This window comes from Lissotriton helveticus, chromosome 2_1 (assembly GCF_964261635.1).
Source record: "Lissotriton helveticus chromosome 2_1, aLisHel1.1, whole genome shotgun sequence".
Lineage (NCBI taxonomy): Eukaryota > Metazoa > Chordata > Amphibia > Caudata > Salamandridae > Lissotriton > Lissotriton helveticus.
The window spans coordinates 1,171,350,949-1,171,373,132 of record NC_136059.1 but is presented as its reverse complement, the minus strand read 5'-3'; the positions used below and the strand labels follow the sequence as shown (position 1 = coordinate 1,171,373,132).

At 46.4% G+C, this 22,184-nt stretch overlaps 1 protein-coding gene across 14 annotated transcripts in view; it reads left to right on the top strand.

Moving 5' to 3' along the window:
* The window catches only part of ANKRD17 (ankyrin repeat domain 17), a 1,381,421-nt gene that overhangs the window by 252,355 nt on the left and 1,106,882 nt on the right, over nt 1–22,184 (top strand). For all 14 annotated transcript variants that reach the window (XM_078676026.1, XM_078676025.1, XM_078676019.1 and 11 more), the window contains exons 4-5: nt 20,144–20,291; nt 20,498–20,645. In XM_078676026.1, the coding sequence (XP_078532152.1) occupies nt 20,144–20,291; nt 20,498–20,645 (296 nt within the window). The remainder of the gene's footprint in view (nt 1–20,143; nt 20,292–20,497; nt 20,646–22,184) is intronic.

The following is a 22,184-nucleotide window of genomic DNA, read 5'->3' as shown; positions in this document are numbered from 1 at the left end:
GCATTTTTAGTGCATAGTGCACTGTCTCATAGCTGATTCGGTGCTGTACCTTGGACTGAAGCCAGATTGAAATTGGTCTAATAGGCGGAATGGATTGATGTGGTTGCAGAGTTGATTTGAACACATTTTTCAAGGAGCTTCGCCATGGTAGGAATATTGGAGATGGATCAGAAGTTGTTTAAGTCATCATCATCCTAAAACTTTATTTCGGTCTTACAACCATAAACGTGCAAGTGCGATACAGCTCATATGAATTGGATAAATCCAAAAAGTAGACATAAATAACATACTAAGAACATCAGTCAAGCAATGGTGTACAGTAAATATATGGATTAACTGCTTGATGCACAAGGAAAAAAAGAAACCAGGACAGCTAACAACCTCTTTCTATTCCGAAGGAAGCAGCATGGTCTGCTATGTGTCCTGGGTTGTTAGAATGCACTGCACTCAAGACCTTAAGGTGGCATCAAAAGAATACGAGCTAACACTAAGATTAAAACAGATAATCCTGATAAAGCGGTTGGTAGGATAAGGAGCTAGCTCACGTTTTTAACGATTTCCTTCTAATTGCCCACATATAACCCAGGAATTTTGCTACTGAGGATCCCATCACTGGTCTAGGGTCCAGTCTAAGGATAAAGAGAGCTTCACCAGGGCTACGTGTTACCAGTTGCTTGCAAATTGGTTTGAGCCATTTCACTCTCTGGAGAGAATACACTGGACAGGCAAAAAATACACGGGTAGTTGTCTCTGCTGTGAAAGTACAGCTGTGGCAAACTGAAAAGTAGTGTGAGGATGTGCCAAAGGCCTGTGAGGGAGTACAGGGGAAGAGAGCCGAACCTAAACTGCATATAGAGTTTCCAATTTAGAGGTGATTCCATAATGTATAGATATTGTTCTAGCGAACTAGTCCTTTTAAAATCCATGAACTCCACCGTTAGATGTCCTCATGATGGATTAATAAGTGAAGTGTGTGCTACCCGTTCCCAATACTGCTTTTTGACATAGTCGTCACTAGGAAGCAGTGCTGGGTCCTTAACATCCCAAAGGCCCTCTAGTCCAATTGCGGCTAGTAAGGATTTCATACTCCTTATCCAGCCTATCTTTTTAAAATAATCAAGTGCACTAACTTCCATTAGGGCATTGATATACGTTAGCAACTCAGGGGTAGACCTTGTGCGCAGCCAAAGCAGAAGAGGGCGTAGCTTAGCCTTATCTGTGATTGGGACTCTCCCCTAGTCCAACCTTAATAGATGGAGAGGCGTGCTTTGGGGTAGTGAGACCAGGTACCTCAGGAACTTTATTTAATAGGGTCATCTATACCTTCAAAGCCCCACCGTTCAGCTCTATAGAGAGCTGAGCTTACTGCTTTGGAATCCTAGATCTGGATGGGGACTGCCACTGGTTTACTGAATGAGGTGCTCTGTTCTTTGATCAGGGCCCCTACTAGTTGCCTATGCTTCAAGAACATCTTTGTCACGTTGGCTTCCAAAACATATTTTCTGTAAGTGTGATACAAAGGTGCTAACCCGTTCTAATGCAACGCCTTTCAATAATAATTTACCTCTATAGGATTTGTGAGAATTAAGTATTAAAAGCTTAGTCTTTAATGTATTGACCTCTAATCCACGGGAGTAGCCGAACTCTTTAACCCCTTGGCCGCGGCGGTAATTCCGCTGCGGCGCTAGGGTGCCGGGGTGGGGCGCACGGCGCTGCTATGCTCGTGACGGAGCCACTCCGTCACGAGCCGCGGTGGCACTGTGCTTGGGACGGAATGGTTCCGTCACGGCCCCACGCGCTCAATAGAACGCACTGCGCAGGATTGAAATCAGCGCTGCGCAGGCGCGGCGGCCGGGCCGTGACAGAACCATTCCGTCACCAGCACAGCCCCACCGTGGCTTGTGACGGAATGGTTCCGTCACGAGCATGAAAGGGGTTAAAACAATGTAAAAGCAGCTGGAGCCCTCCTTAATAACGTATCATCAGCAAACAGTGTCACAACTCCCCTCAGCAGAGATGGGGCATCTGCTGGAACTTGAGAAAGATACTGGACAACACCATTCACAAAGAGGGAAAAGAGTGTGGGTACACAGCCCTGACGTACTCCCCTGCTAACATTAATTTGGTCAGTAAGCTGGCCTTAGCCACCCCAGCGTACCCTGGCAAAATTTGCTTCATGAAGGCAGCTGACCAGAGATAAAATCTCGAGGGGAATGCCTCATGTCTTTTAGGACTTGCCATAGCTTATTCCTTGGCACAAGATCGAAAGTAATCTTTAAGTCAATAAAAGCTACATAGAGGCTCCTCTGGCCAATAAGCACAGTCTTCCAAGACAGAAGAAGGAAACGAAACACCTGATCAATGGTGCCCGTCTTTAGTCCGAAGTCAGCTTGGAAGGGGGTAAAGATGTTATACTCGCTGATCCAGTCCTGTATTTTCGCCAGGAGTGCTCGGGAGAACACCTTTTGGACAGTTTATAAGACTGATGGGCCTATAATTGCAGAGTGAAGACCGATCACCTTTCATATATATAGGGGTCACCTCTGCTTCCTTCCAGGATTTTAGTATTCGGGCCCCCCTCTGTTAGCGCATTGGCTAAAGACCAAATATAACTTGTCCATTTCTCTCTATCATATAGGAATACATCGCCAGGGATGCCTTCAGGTCAAGGGGCTTTTGCCTTAGCAATTGATTCTGTGCAGGCCCTGATCTCGGTTTTAGAGAAAAATACCTGACCGTAACATAAGCAAAATCTGGAAGAGTTACTTGTGTACCTAACACACATGACCATGAATATAAGCGGTTAAAGTGGTCATACCATGTTGAAATAGAAATGTTATTGCCGGTGGTGGCCTATTAAACCCAACCAACCCTCTCCCCCGCCCCTTGCCGGTGGGAAACCTGACTGGACTTTATACCACGATTGGCACTATTGCTGATTGCCTAAAGTGGAAGTATTGAAGGTATGATCTCCGCCTTAAAGAAGGTGGGAGGTAGAGGGTCATTGAAATGGTTGGAGGGTTTTAGCGTTGTTAGAATTTTGTGAAAGGCGCTTTCCTTAAAGATTTTGAAAGAGCACAATTCGGTATTTTTGGGGATGTGCTCAGAGGGACAACAGTGAACAGTAGTCCAGGTCAGAGAAGATGGTTTGAGGTGGGAGAGGATGCTTTTCCAAAGTGTTCTGCAGATTGTTTCTCATGCTTTCTGTCTTCTGAAAAAAGAAAGAGGCAAATTCCTTGCAGTTTGATAGCAGACTGGATCCAGAAGGGACGGATTGGGAGCGCAGTTCAATTGTACTTTTATGAGTCAGAATAGTTTTTTGGGTCGGTTATTGGCTTGATTGAGAGGGTTTCTCAAGAAGTTGCTTTAGAATTTCGGCTACTGTTGTAACATCTGTTCCTCAATTATTTCAGGTGCTTGAGGTGTTCAAGGGACACAATTGATCTCCACTGACGGTCAGCAGGTTGTGTCTTTCTGTATTGAGGCTACCGTTATATCAAGGTTTGGAGTCCTTGGTGGATGTTCTTTTTAGTTGTATTGAGACGATAGTTCAGAGCAGTCTTCCTGGAGCGAGTATAGTGATTTGTAAGATTATGTACATCTCCAGGAGGAGGGAGGATGTTGTGGCTGAGAGAGGTAAATTCCTTACTGTTGATGTTATGCATGCTCCTTTTCCTGAGTCTGGGTTTCGCTAGCTGACCTGTTAGTTATCACAACTTCTGTGATGAGGAATGTGATGCCTGGTGGTCTGTCGGTCACAGGAAGGATAGATTTCAATTCAACTGAATTGGGCTTCGCAATAAGAAGATCGAAGTCCTACCCTTTGTTGGGGCTGTTGCAAAATTGGGTCATGTTGAGGTCAGGAAGGAAAGTTTTAAAGCTGTTGAATACAGTATCATTCAGATCATTCCAGTGGAGGTTAAAGTCTTCAAGGAAGATTTGAGTACAATGTTGGCCTGTGTCTATAACAATGGTTCCCATGATTTGTTCTATGAAAGCAAGATAGTTTCCTGGAGTGTGGTAAATCATGTGTAGTTTGCAGAGAAGCATATTAAATGCAATATCGAGGCATAGGTATTTGCAGGTGGCTAAAACGGGGAGTTATGCTTGTTTAACTGACAGGTTGATGCTGTGTATACAACCGATGCCTCCACCTGGTCTATTGGATCAATCCAGACTAGTAATGCCATAGTTAGGAGGGACTCGTATTGCAAGGATAGGAGCAGAGTAGTCTTTTAGCCAGGTTTTCATCTGTATTAGGAGGTCAAGATCATGTGTGAGGATAAGGTCAGCAATATCTCCTGTGTGCTTTGAAGCTGATCTGCAATTGATTAGCATGCAATTCATTTGGGGTTTGTGGTGTGCTTGGGTAGTCTGCATGAGGAAAAGTTTCCTGAGGTTGTGCTTGTTGATTGTTCTATGTATGAGCCTAGGGGGTTCTATGAGGGTTCGCCAGGATGGAATTGATTGATTCCAGAATATCATTATCAATGGAGAATGATGAGAAGGATGAGGAAACAGAACAACGCATGACACCAGGGGCTACCCTGGACACATTTGTTATCCCCGCAGAACAAGAGTTTAGACAATTAGCCCTTAAAGTAACATCTGGCTCCCCATTGGATCCTCTACCTCACAAAATAGTGAAAGAACTGGGGGCTGAATTCTTTCCTGTACTGCACCAGCTATGTGCACAATCCTTCCTCACAGGCACGGTGCCGAGGGAGTGGAAGCAGGCAGTGGTCACTCCCCTGTTAAAGAAATCCAATCTTGACCCCAGCTGCCACAAGAACTACCGACCCATCTCCCTCCTGCCGTATCCAGTAAAGATCTTGGAACGGATGGCCAGCAGTTCGTTGTCCCTCTTCCTGGAAACTAATAACATCCTTGAGGAGGAGCAATTCGGATTCCGACCAGCCCACGGAACCGAGTCAGCCTTACTGATGGTCCTGGATGACCTAAGAATGAGGGCGGACAGGGGAGAGTCAGCAATTTTGATTCTGCTGGACCTGTCCGCCGCATTCGATACGGTGAGCCACGACATCCTGCTGACTCAGTTGGAAACTGCTGGAGTAGAGGGGATGGCACTTGAGTGGTTCCGCTCTTACCTGTCAGATAGATGGCAGGCAGTGGCACTACCCCCGTATCAGTCGGAGTTTGCTATGGTTCCACATGGGGTTCCTCAGGGGTCTGCGATCAGCCCAATCCTTTTCAACGTATATATGCAGCCCCTGATGACCATCAAGGCCCACGGCATTAGCGTGATCAACTATGCGGATGACACGCAGCTGATGATTTCCCTTGATGGTGCCCATGCAGAATCCCTTGAGACCTTCCATACCTGCATAAGGAAAATGGCAACCTGGCTAAAAAGAAATTCACTACAGTTTAACAGCAGCAAAACTGAGATAATGCAATGTAAAGTGGGAAGAATACCTAGAAACCTGCCCACTGACTTTTGGCCTCTGGACTCAGGTGAGCCATTGGCACCAGTAACAACTGTACGGAACCTGGGGGTGAATCTCAATGACAAACTGAGTCTTGAGTCCAACGTTAACAGACAGGTGAGCAGCTGCTTCACATTAATACGGGGCCTTCGAAAGCTGCTGCCCTTACTACCAGCACACACCAGAGCAACCGTGGTCAGAAGCATCATCCTTAGCCGCCTGGATTACTGCAATGCTCTGTTACTGGAATCTCCTGCTTATCTGATTTCCAGGCTCCAGAGCATCCAGGCGGCAGCTGCAAAGATGGTGCTTTCTCGAGGACGTCGTTCTTCCACCACTCTTGCTCTGGCCGAGCTGCACTGGTTACCCATTCAGCAGAGGATCCGGTTCAAATCTCTGTGTACCGTTTTCAAGGCTGCACATGGTTTGGGTCCCAAACCCCTGCAGGCCAAATTCAAGTGGTATGAACCCACACGGGTCCTCCGATCCTCTTCCACCAATCTCATTAGTATACCCAGGATCAGGAAAGCCACCTATGGTGGCAGAGCTTTTAGCATAGCGGCAGCCCACCTTTGGAATAGCCTGCATCTGGCAATCAGGAAAACCAACGAACTGATGCTCTTCCGCAAAAGGATCAAGACCTGGCTATTTCCTAATGTCTCACCTCCATAAAGCCTCCCCTCTGTTCTTGCCCTTACTGACCAGCCCATCAGTTGCATTTTTCAGCGCCAGGATGCCCGTAGGGTTACAGCGCGCTTTAGAAATGATATAAATAAATAAATAAGGGTGTGACGAGTTATATGATAAGAGGAGGGTTTGGATATCATTGTCCGATAGAGGGACTTTGCGTCTAATCGTTTGCGTGGGCGCACTGGGATAGGGTCTAGTTCTCCGACTCCGTTGCATGGGCAATTAGGAAGAAAAGGTCAGGTTGGAAGGGTGGCTGAAGGGTTGGCCATGAATGAGTATTCCTAGTACTGGTCATCTCTGTTTTGTTGCAAATGAGTTTATGTAAGTGCTTTAAGATCCTGCAAGTTTTTTGTAGTCTAATCCGGTCTGGATTCAAGTAATGTATGGGGGCGGAATGTCAAATCTTAAATCAGGGGGCAAGGGGGTGATGTCTGGAATTACGGTGTAGATGGAAAGGGGGAGAAGGCATTGGGATGGGAGGATTGGGGTAGAGTAGGATCGGGTTAGGAGGGGTTCAGCTCAAGAGTTAGGCGAGTGGGAGTGCTAAGGGTATGTCATTGGGGATCATTATTCGGGGGAGACAGTTGAGGCAAGTGGGGGTCAAATGTATAGTCGGGGTTTAGGTTTGGGTAACTGGACTATGTAACTCAGTAGTAATTGATCTGTGTGTGGGCTGAGACTGCAGTCTAGTGTGTTGAATGGAGGACGCTGGCTCAGGCCCTACATGTGATGGAGGTGAGTTAATGATGCCTACAGGGTTAGGAAGGTCTGCAACAGAGAAGGAATTTGAAACCAATGCAGTTTTGTTTAGAGGGGAAAAATTACTCAACTAATTTCAGGTGGTGATCTGAAGACTGGATGAGGATAATGCCATTGTTGTAGATGGTGACTTCTGATCTGCACTCCCGACTGAGGTGGTACTGACAGTTTGAGACCATGAGGTGTTTATCTGGATGTAGAGATCAAGAGCAGTGAGAGCAGGGCTTTCCTCCATTGTGCTTGTCTATTTGTATTAAATGTGTGGGGTCACCTATTGTAGCTCCTCTATTCGTGCAAAAATAGGGGTCGGAAACCAGGGTTTCTGTATGAGATTTGAGGAGTCTGTGTTTTAAGGACTGGGATGCTTTTTTCTTAAAGATTTAGAGGCTGCTTAATTTTATCAGCTAGAACTTCTGACTGTGGGTGTTTTCCCGTTACAGGAGTAGGTAAGACATAATGAGAGCTTTAACCATCATCATCATAAACTTTATTCAACAGTTAAGTCATTAAAGCACAAGATAAAATCAATCATCAGTAGACTACATAATCTAAAAACAACCATTATGTACATTCTATATAAATAAATAAAATACAATTAAATTCTATATGACAACTATCGAATGGACAGGTTAAAAAATATAAGAGCATAAAATAATTGTTGTATAAGTTTAAAAGATACCATTATTAACATATTACTAATTAATTGTATCGGGTGAAAGGTGATTCTGTGAAACACAGTAACAAACAATCAGAATAGACATTCCCCTCATGCATATACAAAAAGTTATTAATGCTGATATTTAACTTGAACCTAGACAGGCAACAAAGTAGACTGTCCGCTAACTAGCGGGGAGCATTGGTTTTGATCGTATTGGCCAAGCCCAATTCTAAAACTTCGCCACTGCAATGGCGAAGGGTGGTTTGGGGTCTGTGCTTAGAATTCGCAGTGCTTCAACATATCTGCGAGTGCCCATTTGTCGACAAATTGGTATTCTCCATTTACGACGAGGTGCAGCATATAAAGGACAGAAGAACAGAATGTCACTTACAGATTCTTGCTGATCCAAGCACCTAAGGCATCTGTTAGATGACCCCCCCCCCCCCACCACACACACACACACACTTGCCTTTGAATGACCTTGTTGGGAGGGTACCCAGCCTAAGTTGGAAATACAGTTTGCGGTCATAGGGCTTTTCAATAAAATCCCAATACTTTTCCAACCTTGGACAGGGCTTTAATTCAAGGAACTGTCCAGTGTGGTGCGATGAGACCTTTTGAAAATGCAGATGAAAGGACCATATCCCAATATCTTTCCGTCAAGATTTTTTGGGAAGGGACTGCATTCAGAGGATCATCCCATAGCTCAGGCATACCCAACCTCACAAGCAGAGATCTAATCTCCTTCAGCCATTTTATTTTATGGAAGGGATCGTTTTTAATGATGTCCAAAAGGCCTTGGGCGTAGTGAGAGAGTTCCTCATTGCTCCATATTCTACGCCAGTAAAGTAATGGACGAAGTATTGCCAGCTTATCAACTGGTTTCCTGCCTAAATCCCATAATAATGGTGTCAGTGGGGTGCTTTGTGGGACGCTAGTCACTTTGCGAAAAAACTCATTCTCCACCAAGGACAGACATTTTAGGTTCTCTAACCCCCACAGTTCGGCTCCGTATAGGGCCGAACTCAAAACCTTCAGCCCATAGATCTCAAGTACTGGGCTAACTGGTTTGGTAAATGAGGTCTTAAATTTGTGTAGGAGAAACCCCGATTCCTGTTGGTGCTTCAAAACCGCTAGGTCGAGTTGGCTTTTCCACCGCATGTCCCTCTGCAGGGTTAAACCCAGATATGTAAAGGCGCTAACCTGCTCTAGTGGGAGGTTATTCATAAACACACTTCCTCTAAAAGATTTGAGCTCGTTGAAGGACATGAATTTGGTCTTGGCAGTGTTTATTTCCAGACTGCGCAGGAGGCAAAAGTCTCTGAACCGCTGGAGGGCCCGCTGAAGACCACTAGGTGTTTCAGAGATAAGGTATCGTCCGCAAACATGAGGATTGGTATAAGAGTACCTGCCAGCACCGGAGCATCCGTGGGGGTCAAGGAAAGGAAGTCCGCCACCCTGTTGACGAAGAGTGAAAACCGGGTAGGTGCCATAACGCATCCCTGGCGCAATCCCCGCTCAACAGGAAAGGTTTCCGTCACCTCACCCTGCATCCACCAGCGAACCCGGGCGAAGTTATCCCCATGTAAGCGGACCACCAATGTCAGCAGCTCCGGGCCATCCCCATCTCCTCCAAGACTCGCCATAGTTTTCTACGCGGAACAAGGTCAAAAGCTGCCCTCAGATCAACGAACACAGCGTACAGTGCCCCTTTTCCCAACACCACTGTCCGCCAATAGAGGGTAATGAAACGAAAGACTTGGTCTATTGTGCTTGTTTGAGGGCGTAAACCGCCCTGCAGAGGGCTCAAGATATTATTTTCGTCCATACAGGTCTGCATCTTACCCAAAATCAGTCTACCCATAATCTTCTGGAGTGAGTCGATTAGGCTAATGGACCTATAATTGCCTGCGACAGACTTATCCCCCTTTTTTATGCACCGGAATGATTTCTGCCCCCTTCCAAGAAAGAGGAGTGTCGGCCCCTTGGGCAATAGCATTTGCCAAGTAGACAATATAAGATTGCCAAGTTGGCTTGTCATTTAGAAAAACATCGGCTGGGATGCAGTCAATACCCGGTGCTCTTCCTCAATTACTGTCTCTAAAGCCCTATTGACATCTTCTATGGTAAAGGCTTCTCCTTCATAATGTGTGCAGGAAAATATTTCATTATGCTCAGAGCTATCAGGGCAGGCATACTGTGGCTTGAAGTGATCAACCCACTGATGCTGGGCAACATTATTCTGTGGGCGGTCGGGGCACCGCCCCTATCCCATTTGTATGTACCCCAGAATAATTTGGGGTTCTTGGCCAGACCAGCTTCTTTCAGTTCCTGCCACTTGCTCTCATCCCAGATCTTTTTCGCCTCTGCCTGTACTTTCCTATAACTAACCTAAGCCACTTTTACCTCACTTGGGTCATTTTTTTTTAGGGCTAAACCCAACTTGGTCCTTGCTTGTCTACATGCCACGTTGTACCACCCTTTGGGTTTCTTACATAATTTACTTCTCCCTGGGCCTAACTTACAGAAGTGTGTTTGTATATGAGCAAAACGTTTAGTATGGGCAGTGATCATAAGGAGATGGAAGTCCTTACTAGTGACACTACTCCTCAGTTCGAATAATACCTTACTTGCTTCATTCTGTATGGTGGCTAGAGTATCTGGCTGCTCCATGACTTTGCTCCACTTAAGGTGGCGCATGTCGTTGGTTAAGGCAAGATCTGGTGCTGGTCTACCATGGGCTACTGCTACAGCACCAACTATATCCAACTTAAATCATGAAGCAAGAGGGTTATGGTCGCTCTCAATGCGTCCCAATACCACCATATCTACAAGGCAATGCCATAATTTTAGGTGAACAAGCAAATAATCAATACAGCTAGACCTAAGGCCATTATCATACGTTCTTCTATTCTGTCTATCAGAGGGCGTACGGCCATTGGCAGCCCTTAACTGTTTTGCCATGCATAGCCCTTTCAATATAACTGCTACCTCAGTCCATTTTCTTATGGGAGACAATTCAAGTTGTGGGATCCCCCATCTTGTGTCTTCCTCCTCCGTTAGACTATGGTCATCATGCCCCAACGGCTCGAAGTTAGTGTTAAAATCTCCCGCTACAAGTGGCAGTGTATTTCTAGGCAAATCCTCAATCAAATCATCGAGGACAGATATTACCTCTGACCTTTTCCCTCCCGGGTGACCTCCTGCGTAAATATTAAAGATGGTAATACTTTCCCCTTGTTGAATATTACAGCTTAATATCTGCCTAGCCCATATTACTAAGCCCCCTATTGGGCGACCCTTTTCTTTCTTAACTGCAGGAACATAAAAGTTGAGATAACCCAGCCTAAAAACAGGATCCACCGACCAAGTCTCTTGAAAGAGACCAATATCAAATTTTCCAATAAAACTAGCCCAGTCTGGCGAGGCTAGTTTCGAACCCAGACCCGCAAGATTCCAGGATACCAATGAGGTTGAACAACTTATACCAAGAGATCTTCCACCATTATTCGGCCAGCTAATAAGAGGAGGGCGTCCATGCTCACTGTTTGACTCGGATAATGATAGGTTAATCTCACTCAATGCTTGGTTTGGTATAACCTCGTGCCCCTTGTGGATCGTAGCTAAACTCTCAACAATTAGATCAATTTCATTGGGCTTAGTACCCTTAACCCCGCCCTGAAGACACGTTTTAGCGACAGGAGGAGACAGACTCTTGTCTTGTTTATGCTCCTTAGGAACCACTGTATTTCCGTAAGGTAGTCAGTCACAGTCTTCCAACCCAGACAACATGTCATATCTATTTAACAACCTAAAACCCCCAGTGTTGCTCCAATGCTGTAGCCCCCTATCTACAAAATCATTTAAGGGGGCAGGGAATACTGGTGGATAGAAATAGGTCAGGGGTAGAGACTGGATTGAAGTCCCAGGCCTGCCTGGGCCCACCTACATATGTACTCAACAGCACTGCTGTCCTTAAAATTAAGGATTATACAGTCTCCCTCTATTGACTTTTTCCTAGACCCCACCCAATCTACCCGTCTTACGAACAGAATTTCTGATGATATCTGGGAGGGTTGGAATTAAGCCAGTGGATACATTTATTTTTCAAATCCATGTACGTCTCCCTTTTAGCCTGGCCCAAAGAGGGGACCCCCGCTAGGACCACAACATATGGGGTAGATTCAGGGGGGAGATCTAAACATAGGAAAGTTTTTGCAGGTTGGACCCGAGAGGAATTATTCATTAATGATTGTCGAGTCACAGGTCTGTCTTCCACTAACCGGGGTCTATCACTCAACGAGGTTTGGGTGGGCGCTACTAAATTATCAGAATTGGGAGTTGGGGGAGAAATGTATAGGCCCCGAGAGCTTTAACCATCTCAGTGGTCTGTCACAGGAATAAGTGGGGTCAGTGTCAAAAGATGCAGGCAGCGAGTACTGAACGGTGAGATGTGAAGTGCTTCGCCAGAGATTGTGGTGGGGCGAAGAGGTGACTAGGCTTTCCTTAAAGTCCACGCATCAAGGTGGGTTGAATCAGGGGCAGGCTAAAAAACTTGTTAATAGAGCCCTTTGGATCCAGTGGGGGGCAGCCTATTGACCACCTAAAGATGGCCAATCCAGAGGAGGCTCAGTTATGCAGTGTCTGTAGTCCTTCTTTCATTTCTTGGAGAGAATTAGGATTTATGACTTTCACTATGGTGGTGAGGCCACAATCCTAGGAAGGTACCTCAAAACGGAGGGCAAAACTGAGCACTCCTGAAAGTGGGAAAAGTGCCAATATGCACCAGCGCTGGCAGTCGTACTGAACACCAGCCTGACACAGTCCTCTAAGCAAGGCAGCGAGGGCCTTCACGACCGCAGAGCGTAGCGCTCAGATCGGACTGAACCAAAGATGGTCAGGCAAGTTTTTAAATATACATACTTTTCATTTTTAAAAGTCAACACTGAACTGCTCAGAAATTGTTCTATGTTCTCCTATGGAGGAAAACAATAATGCGGTTAAACAGGTAAGTACGCCACTTACAGTTCAATTCTTTAAAGGACTGCAAGAGAACAGAACCCCGATTTCTCGTACGTAGAGACATCTGGGGTCCTCTTCTCCACAGCCCGGGGGCGGCAATTGCAGAGGTGTCTTAAGGTATGGGGTTTTCTTACCAGGGCCTATCGCAGTTGAGGGGGTCTTCGTACAGAGGCTGCAGGCATTGTCAGGGAGTCCACAAGGGATGAAACCACAATGGACTCTAGCTCTGAAGGGCTGGCAGACCTTGTTGACAGCCACAGCCACAGCAAGAAAGAGGGCAAACGTGCCCACTACTTCTGGGCCACCTCCAGATAAGGAAAGCAAGAGGATGGACCTGGTGGGCAGAGGAATTGAACGGAATGCCGCAACCCACTGGCGCATGGCGAATTCCAACGCCCTGATCAACAGGCACATGTACCAGATCATGGAGGAGCTCGGTCAGTTGGTGAAAGACCTGCCCCAAGATTCCAGGCAAAAGGCCGAGAAATGGGTGGAGGAAGGGAAGAACGCGGCAAATTCTTGCCTCAAGACTGCCCTGGATGGAGCAGACACCTCCAGCAGGCTCATGATGATGGGCATCACTGAGAGGAGACACGCCTGGCTCAGGATTTCAGGTTTCAAGCCCGAGGTGCAGCACAGCATCCTGAACACACTGTTCAACGCCGAAACCTTGTTTGGAGCACCAGTTGATGAGAAGCTCAGCCAACTGAAAAAGGATAACGAAACGACAAGGTCCATGTGAGCATTGCAGTTCAGAGGTGGCAAAAGGGGCACCCTGTCACGAAGTCCCAGCGGGAGAGGTGGAAACCAGCCAGGTACATCACACCAGGCTTTCCAACAAACGCACCAGGCACACACACAAGTTCAGCATGGTCAGCATAAGCAGTCCTGGCAGTACCAGCCAAGAGGCCAGTCCTTTCGAGGGAGAGGAAATGGACGTGGACAGAATAAAAGAGGGGGTCAGCAGCCCGCCTCTAAGTGACTTAAAAAAACTCCGTGTGCCCACCCACAGAAAAGATCCCAGGGTGCAGCACGTACAGAGGGATCAAGCATTACACAAACTAATCACTTACGACCACATAACACCAGTGGGAGGAAGATTAAGATTTTACCTCCAAAAATGGAGAGAAATCACATCAGACAAATGGATTCTCAACATCATCCAATTCGGATACTGCATAGAGTAGGAGTGGAGGCCAACCAGCAGAAAACCAAAAAGAAGACCACTAGCAAACAAACAACTAGAGCGTCTTCAGGAAGAAGCAAAGGAGCTCCTGCAGAAGCAGGCCATAGAACCAGTACCCTTCAGGGAAAGGAACAAAGGTGTATACTCAACATACTTCCTGGTACCAAAAGTAGACGAAACTATGAGACCCATTCTGGACCTAAAGTTTCTGAACAGATTCATAAGAACGCAAAAGTTCAAAATGACCTCCCTGCAAGAGGTGCTCCCGCAATTGCAAATCGGGGACTTCATGGTCACAATAGACCTCAAGGATGCCTACCTACTCATCCCATTGAACAGAAAGCACAAGCATATGCTCAGATTCACCATCGGAGAAAACCACTACCAGTTCATAACACTAGCCTTCGGGCTAAAATCAGCATCAAAGGGTCTTCACAAAGTGCCTCGCAGCGGTCGCAGCACACCTACGAAGGAAAGGAATACACGTATATCCTTACCTGGACGACTAGCTAGTAAAAGCAAACTCATACCAGAGATGCAAGCGGCACGCACAAACAGTGACGACCACGCTCATAAACCTGGGGTTCTCCATCCATTGGAAGAAATCCTCGATGGAACCGGAACAAGTGAAGATTTTCCTGGGAGCACAGATCAACACCTTACAGGGCAAGGTGGTTCCCAGCGAGAAGAGGGCGAGAGCGCTAGTGAAAGAAACTCGGCTCTACCAGAAGGGGCAAGCTCGGACAGTGAGGACTGCGAGCAAGATCATGGGCATGATGGCATCATGCATCCACCTAGTACCAAATGTACGGCTCCACATGAGACCCATTCAAGAATGGCTACAGGAGCAATGGTCACAAGCTACAGGTCGTTGGGAAGATCTAGTGGTTGTATCGCACTACGTGCAGAAGGAAGTGGCATGGTGGAACATGGAGAACATAACATGGGGAAAGACTCGAACGCCCCCAACACCAACAGTAACCATCACCACAGACGCATCCCTGAAAGGATGGGGCGCTCACATGGAGGAACTCAAAGTGAGAGGACTGTGGACGCCAGCAGATGCGACCAAGCACATCAATTACCTGGAATTGAAGACAATCTTCCTTGCATTGAAAGCTTTCCAAGCGAGGCTGTACAAACACAAGGTATTGATACAAACAGACAACACCACAGCAATGTTCTACATCAACAAGCAGGGTGGGACACAGTCAGCAATGCTTTCAAATCTAGCACAGGAGATATGGAGATGGGCCATCCCACTCAAGATAGACCTGCTAGCCATACACCTACCAGGGAAGGACAACGTACAAGCAGATTGGCTCAGCAGACAGACATCGGCATCCCACGAGTGGGAGCTCAATGCACAAGAGACAAGGTGGCTGTTCGACAGATGGGGACCACCATCAGTGGACCTTTTTGCCACACGCCAGAATGCAAAATGCCAAAACTTCGCATCCAGACAGCCCGAGGAGGGATCCCTGGGGAATGCCCTATGGATAGATTGGTCCGGGACATTTGCTTACGCTTTTCCCCCGATACCGCTGATGCACAGAGTGCTCAGCAAATGCAGAACGAGCAACATGACCCCGATACTGGTCGCACCGCAGTGGGCCAGACAGACATGGTACTCGCAGATCATGGAGATGACAGTGTGCACCCCAGAGATTCGGCAAAAGAAAAGACCTACACTCCATGCAGAACGGAGAAGTGCTGCACCCAGAACCAGAGAGCCTGAGCCTGGTGGCATGGCTACTGAGGACATAGTTTGCACATTTAAAACTACCAGAAAGCACCCTGAGGGTTCTTTGGGAGGCACGAAAACCCAGCACTCGGAAGTGCTATGTTGCGAAGTGGAAAAGATTCACAATGTGGTGCAGAAGAGAAAAGCTTCACAATAAAATGAAGGACTCCACAGTGCTAAGGTACCTCACGCACCTGCTGGAGAGGAACCTTAGTTCATCCTCGCTAAGAGTTCACTTGGCAGCGATAGTCGCTTACACAAGAGGAGAAACGTGCAAGCGTTTCTTCACATCACAAGTGGTGAAGAGATTCCTGGAAGGAGCGAAGAGGATCGCACCACCAAAACGGGTGCCACCACCTGCATGGAACTTGAACATAGTCCTAAGGGAACTCATGAAAGAGCCTTTTGAACCACTTCACAAAGCCACCCTAGAGATGGTAACAAGAAAAACAGCTTTCCTGGTTGCAATAACTTCCTTACGCAGAGTAAGCGAACTTCAGGCACTAACGCTACAAGAACCCTACATACAAATACACAATGATAGGGTTGTGATGAGAACAGACCCACACTTCATGCCAAAGGTGGTATCCAAGTTCTACATGAACCAGTCTATACAGAGACCGAGTTTTTTCCAAAAACCAGCCAGAAGGGCTGTCATGCACTGCATTGAGAGAACGAAGGGACACAGGAAAACAACAGTTCTTTGTGTCATTCGCCAACCGTTTCATGTGAAAAGCAGTAACCGTTGCATGATGGATCGCACAAACAATACAGCTCTGCCACAAGCGAGCAGGACAAGAACTAGCAGAGGGGACACGTGCCCACTCCACTAGGAAAAAGGGTGCTACAATAGCCTTCCTGGCTAACACACCCATACAAGACATATGCCTGGCGGCAACATGGGCTTCGGTGCACACGTTCACGAAGCACTACTGCGTGGATATACAGATGAACAGGGAAGCACAAGTCGGACAAAAGGTGCTTCAACACATATTCAATAACCAACGCTCATCTTCCACCCAGCCGCCACAGAAATGAGAAACCGCTACAAAATCTATGCACAGCATAGTGAATCCAGAAAGATTCACGCTGCAAAACGAATAGTTTTCTTACCTGTCGGTATAGTTTTGCAGCTTGAAGATCTTTCTGGCTTCACTAGCGAACCCACCCACCTCCGCCAGAAAGATGAAGCTGGAGAGAGAAAAGGTGGTAAAAACAGAGACCAATACTAAAACTAAACACCTTAAAGGTTAAAAGTAAAAAATGACTTAATGGAACATTGCCATAACTTCGGAAACAGAACAAACACGGAAAAAAGAATCCGAAGATGGCGCCCAAGAGTGGGAGCTTCCGCAGGAAGCATGCCGACGTCACCGGAAATACACCCACAGAAGGGTGACGCCGACGCCCACCTGGGCTACAAAAAAAAAAAAACAAAGAAAAGACTACGATTCCGGACCCAACCACAAGACCGCAGAATAATGCACAGCATAGTAAATCCAGAAAGATCTTCAAGCTGCAAAACTATACCGACCGGTAAGAAAACTATTCGTTCCGGAGGCCTCAGTCTTTTCTTTTGGAGTTACTCGCAGGATGCAGAGAACAGTTCTGGTGTTTTTTGGAAGGTTTTGGGTTTTGGTCTTTTTTGAAGTCAGGCTTTTCTCCCAGGTTTTGGAGGCTCACATCTGCAGGACGAGTCCTCTTTGGTGCAGGTTTGACAGAGAACGGCAGATAGGACAGCAGAGTAGGGGCCAAATCAGGTGCTCTCTTCAGTCGTCTGATTTTATGACTCTTCATGTCCTCCTTCTCCTTCATAAGTCATCAGGTTCTGCTTCTCTGGTGCCAGGGGCTCCCCTAAATACTGAATTTAGAGGAGTGTAGGGTAGTAGCCAATGGGCTACTGACCCTGTGGGTCCTTACGTCGCCTATATAACCACTTAATAATAATAATACAGCATTTTGTAAAGCGCGAACAGCTACCTTGCTAGGAGGTGTCCCGGCGCTAGGAGAACACAGTTGACCTGGGGGGGAAGAAGTGAGAGAGTTTAGCGAGGTTGAGTGAAGGGGGGGGGGGCTTGCTGGATTGCTGGGGGTAGGGCGTTCCATAATGTTGTAACATTTGCCGAAAAAGTTCGGCCTCCTAATCGAGCCCTTCTAGTACGTGGGAGAGCCAATTGAACGCGGCAGTTGGAGCACAGCGCGCGCGCTTGGGAGTATCTCGGGAGCCGGCATTTCAGGTACTCCGGGCAGGTGCCAAACAGATCTGAAAGCCGGCGTGAGGGCCTTAAATTTGATTCTGCTGGCAACTGGAAGCCAGTGCAGTGATCGCAGATGCGGAGAGACTGACTGCTTGAACGGGATTCGCAGCAGCAGTCTCGCAGCCGCATTTTGGACCCCCTGAAGTATATGGGTCCGGTATTTTGGTAGGCCCAGATAGTCCGTTGGCGTAATCCATCCTAGATGTAACAGTGGCATGGATTACTAGGGAAGTTGGCATAACCCTTTCCCAGAATTCCTAAGTATGCATCACAAAGATGAATACTTCTAAAAATTGTGTCCACCTCACAGTAGCCCACCTTAGGGGTCGCACTAGCCTAGAGTTGGCACGCCTGCCTGACTAACAAATGTTCCCGCCTGTCAGGTGCCAAGGGGGCCCAGGAAAATGGGGTTTACTTTCTCGCCTGTGTGAGAGACACCGATTCACATTTCAAAGGCAGCGGCCCTTTGAGGCTTGCTACCCAAGGAAGGCTAATCGGCAGGTCATCCTGTGGGAGGGGGGTGTTGCACCTTCTTCCCCGACAGGCTTTTGTTCTGGGTCTCCTGAGCGAGAAGGGCTCACCGTAGCAGGTCAGAACAGTGTCTTGGGTGCCAGGCTGGCAGAAACCAGTCAGCAAGGTCACCAGAGGCTGACAGGTTTTCAGAGGGCACCTCTAAGGTGCCCTCTGTGTGCATGTATTGGTAAATCCAACACTGGCATCAGTGTGGGTTTACCAATGTGATCTGGTTGATTCCAAACAGCCCTATTTTCAGTGAAGACATCATGTAGGTGTGGTAACTAGTTTTTACCAATGCCCAGCTCATGTTTTAAAATGGTTTCCCTGGTCACTTGCATTAATAGGACTGATCAGCACAGGGGCATATCTGCTCATTCAGGTATGCCCTCATGTAATATTCTGCAGCATGCCTTAGGGCTGCCGGGCCTGCTGTATGGGGGACTCTTACAAATATTACATTCAGTGTTAGGGACATGGCACACATGGGTGTGTAACATGTTGTGTTGTCACTTTTGTTTGCAGCAAGACACGCATCCTGCAATGGCAGTAGTTAATGTGCTTGGTGAGTGGTCCCTTAGGGTGGCTCAATTCGTAATGCACCTGTTGGGGACCATCTTTAGTAGCTCAGGCCCCACAAACCCAGGGTACAATTCACCAGGGACTTACAGAGGGTGCTAAAGGTTTTGCTAATTGGGGGGACAATTGTACAGTTTTGGTAAAGAGCTCTGGTACTGGTGATCTGGTTAGCAGGAACCTATGCACTTTTAGTTAAAATCACATAATTTGCCAGGCAAAATGTGTGGGTGACCATGTAAAATAGAGGCATTTACTTACACAATCCTACTGTTTTTACAATTCTCTTTCGAACCTTTTTACTTAACCTTGTAGTTTCTAGATAACCTTTTTAACACCACATTTTATTAAGTACCACCCTAACCCAAACCAGGAGGTAGCATTACAATACTTATACAGCATTGGTACATGTATGTTAAAACAGTACATACAGACCATTCATTGAGACTGGCACATACCTTTTCACTGCCCTCCCTACCTCCCCTCCCAATACCCTCTCCAACCCCAGGCCACCCAGACGCCTATATGATGCCCAGGAGTCTCTGCAATCACCACTTTGATGACTGGAATTTAAAGTCATCTACTACAGGGTTCGAGGAAAATCCCTCTGAACAGACACCAGTCTTTCTGAATTGTGAAGTGTGTCTGTGGGCACCCCTATACTGCATACACAGATCCTTCCAGGTTCACACAGCAGTCTATCCCCTTCTTCCACATCTCCACTGCCAATAGATAACTTTTTAGGTATTAATGAAAACTGAAGAAAGGAATGGGACTGGCTCTATATACCCTTTTGCCTATTAGGTAGTGGTAAAATAGACTGTGCATTTATGTGTTCCAGGGCAGTGACTGCGAATCTGTACTTACTGTGTACGGATACATTTTTACAAAATCTGTATTCCATTTTTTTAAATGTAAGCCTCACTTTGAAAGGCGGGTTGTATTCATAGTAGTTGGTTACATGCGCCCCAGTTTATGGGGTTGAGAGAAATGTTTGGAAGGCCAGTCCATATTTAAAAGGCATCCAGTTTTCTTTCCTATGTTTCAGAATGTAAAGTCTGGTCTAACTAGACTGTTCAGTCATGATTACCTATGCATTTGTTTTGTAGGAAAATTAACTATCCATATTCTCTTCATGCACTGCATCTTAAGTGGATTTCATTTTTGTGCTCTCTATGATTTAACATGTACATTGATTGAAAGCATTTGCTGGAGTAAAAAGACAGTTGGATTTGAAGATGCAGTGGTATCTAACATTTATTAAGTATTTGATTAATTTTGCTTCAACAGCCGTAGTTTGGCAGAAGCCTGTTCCGAAGGCGATGTAAATGCTGTGCGAAAGTTGCTCATTGAAGGCCGAAGCGTGAATGAGCACACAGAAGAAGGGGAGAGTCTCCTCTGCCTAGCCTGTTCAGCTGGATACTATGAGCTTGCCCAGGTTAGTTTTACATTTTGTGACAAATATTTATTTACACGTCCAATTGCAGCATTTAGTGCCTGTGATGTAAATTAAGGTTCAATCAAAATTGTTAAATAAAACCAAAACTTTTACTCTGTCCAAGATTTCTTTGAGAAAGTTATTTCTCATGAGTATTAACATTGTTTTTGTTCCCTCTCCCCTCCTCCACACCCCCTCTCCCACAGGTTCTCCTCGCTATGCATGCCAATGTAGAAGACCGGGGTATTAAGGGGGACATTACGCCTTTAATGGCTGCTGCTAATGGAGGGCATGTGGAAATTGTAAAGCTGCTGCTAGCTCATGGTGCAGATGTCAATGCACAGTCTTCCACAGGTAATTGTTATTGTTGTAGAATACATATGTTGCAATATTTGTGTTTTAAACTGTGAAAAAGCTTTGCATTGCCGAGAGTAGAAGAAAATAACATGTGACATTCAGTTTTCTAGAACAGGTGCCCTACTTTCTTTTTTCTTCGCAACATCCCATTTTTAGGTCTCGCCTACGTATCGCACATGCCCTGCATAGGAGACCTTTAGCCGTCGTTCTGCTCTTTTTCGAAGCAGATACACGTGCTTGTGGCGGCATCCACCTTGCGGGAGCGCGCAGACTCTGCACGCAGCACGCCCTCTTTCTCTTTCTTGCTGTCGCTCTCGATCTCTCCCCCCTTCTCTTTCTCACTCTCCCTTTCTCTCTCTCTCGCCCCCTTCTGGCAACTGTACGTTGAAGACAGCCCTGGTTGCCCTCAGAGTTCAACAGTTATGCGGGTGGTTTGAGACAGCATGTCAAATTAGTAAGCAGGTCAAATGAGTTAGCAGCTCCTCTCCTACCTTGTATATAAGTTGGGAATGGCACAGCAGTGTCTAAACATGCAGTATGTGTGTGTATAGCAAGCTTAAGGGATGAGCGACTATGATCAGCTGGCACCTGCACTGAGATGTTATGGACCAATTCTGCATCTTCCCCATCCACGCTGCCATTGAAGTGAAATTCATAGATGAGCCACAGAAAAAAGTGCTGTTTTTGGTGTAAATAAGTACAGATTGTTATTGTTATTATTGTTATTGTGAAATTTATAACGCGCTCAGTTACCCAGGGGCATCCCGGCGTAGGACACAGCGAAGGAAAAAAGACTCAAACTCAGCCATTACACCGGAAACAGATGGGTCTTAAGGAGTTTCCTAAAGTGCAAGATGTTAGGCTCTGAGCGTATCTTAAGGGGCAGGGAGTTCCACAGTGCCGCTACTTGCACCGAGAAACGCCGGCCACCCGAACGAGCTCTTTTAACTCTGGCTGACTGAAGCAGGTGTTTTTGGTCAGAGCGAAGAGCCCGTGTGGACTTATATGGACTTACTCGATAATAACACAAATCAATGCATAAGTGTGTAACTCACTAAATTTCAGTTGGACAGTTTAACAACTTATGCTATGATGCACTAATTTATTACATCATAAGAGCTGTACACCCACCTAATACCTGGAACAAATTCTCTTACTGTAGACAGGACCACATGTGCAGCTATTTCACACACCTTAACTGCATTCCATACATAAGAGCAGCTACATTTTTCCAGCAGCCTGAAAAGAGCAACCACTCTCAAACACCACAGCAGACCAGACCCCACATAGGCCACACTCTCATTCACACACCCTTCTAACTAGGCATAGCGTTGCCTTACAAGCATACATATCCTTTCTCTCACTCCTTTCCTCTCCACTTCGCGTTCAAGCAGAGCAGTATATACAATGATTAGAGTACAACTCAGGTCATCACATACAAAAAGACACTTCACACATGTTCCACGCTACATTTTCACAACCTTTCAGCGATATTCATCCCACGGAGTAATAATGTGCTACTGATCCTCAAAACTG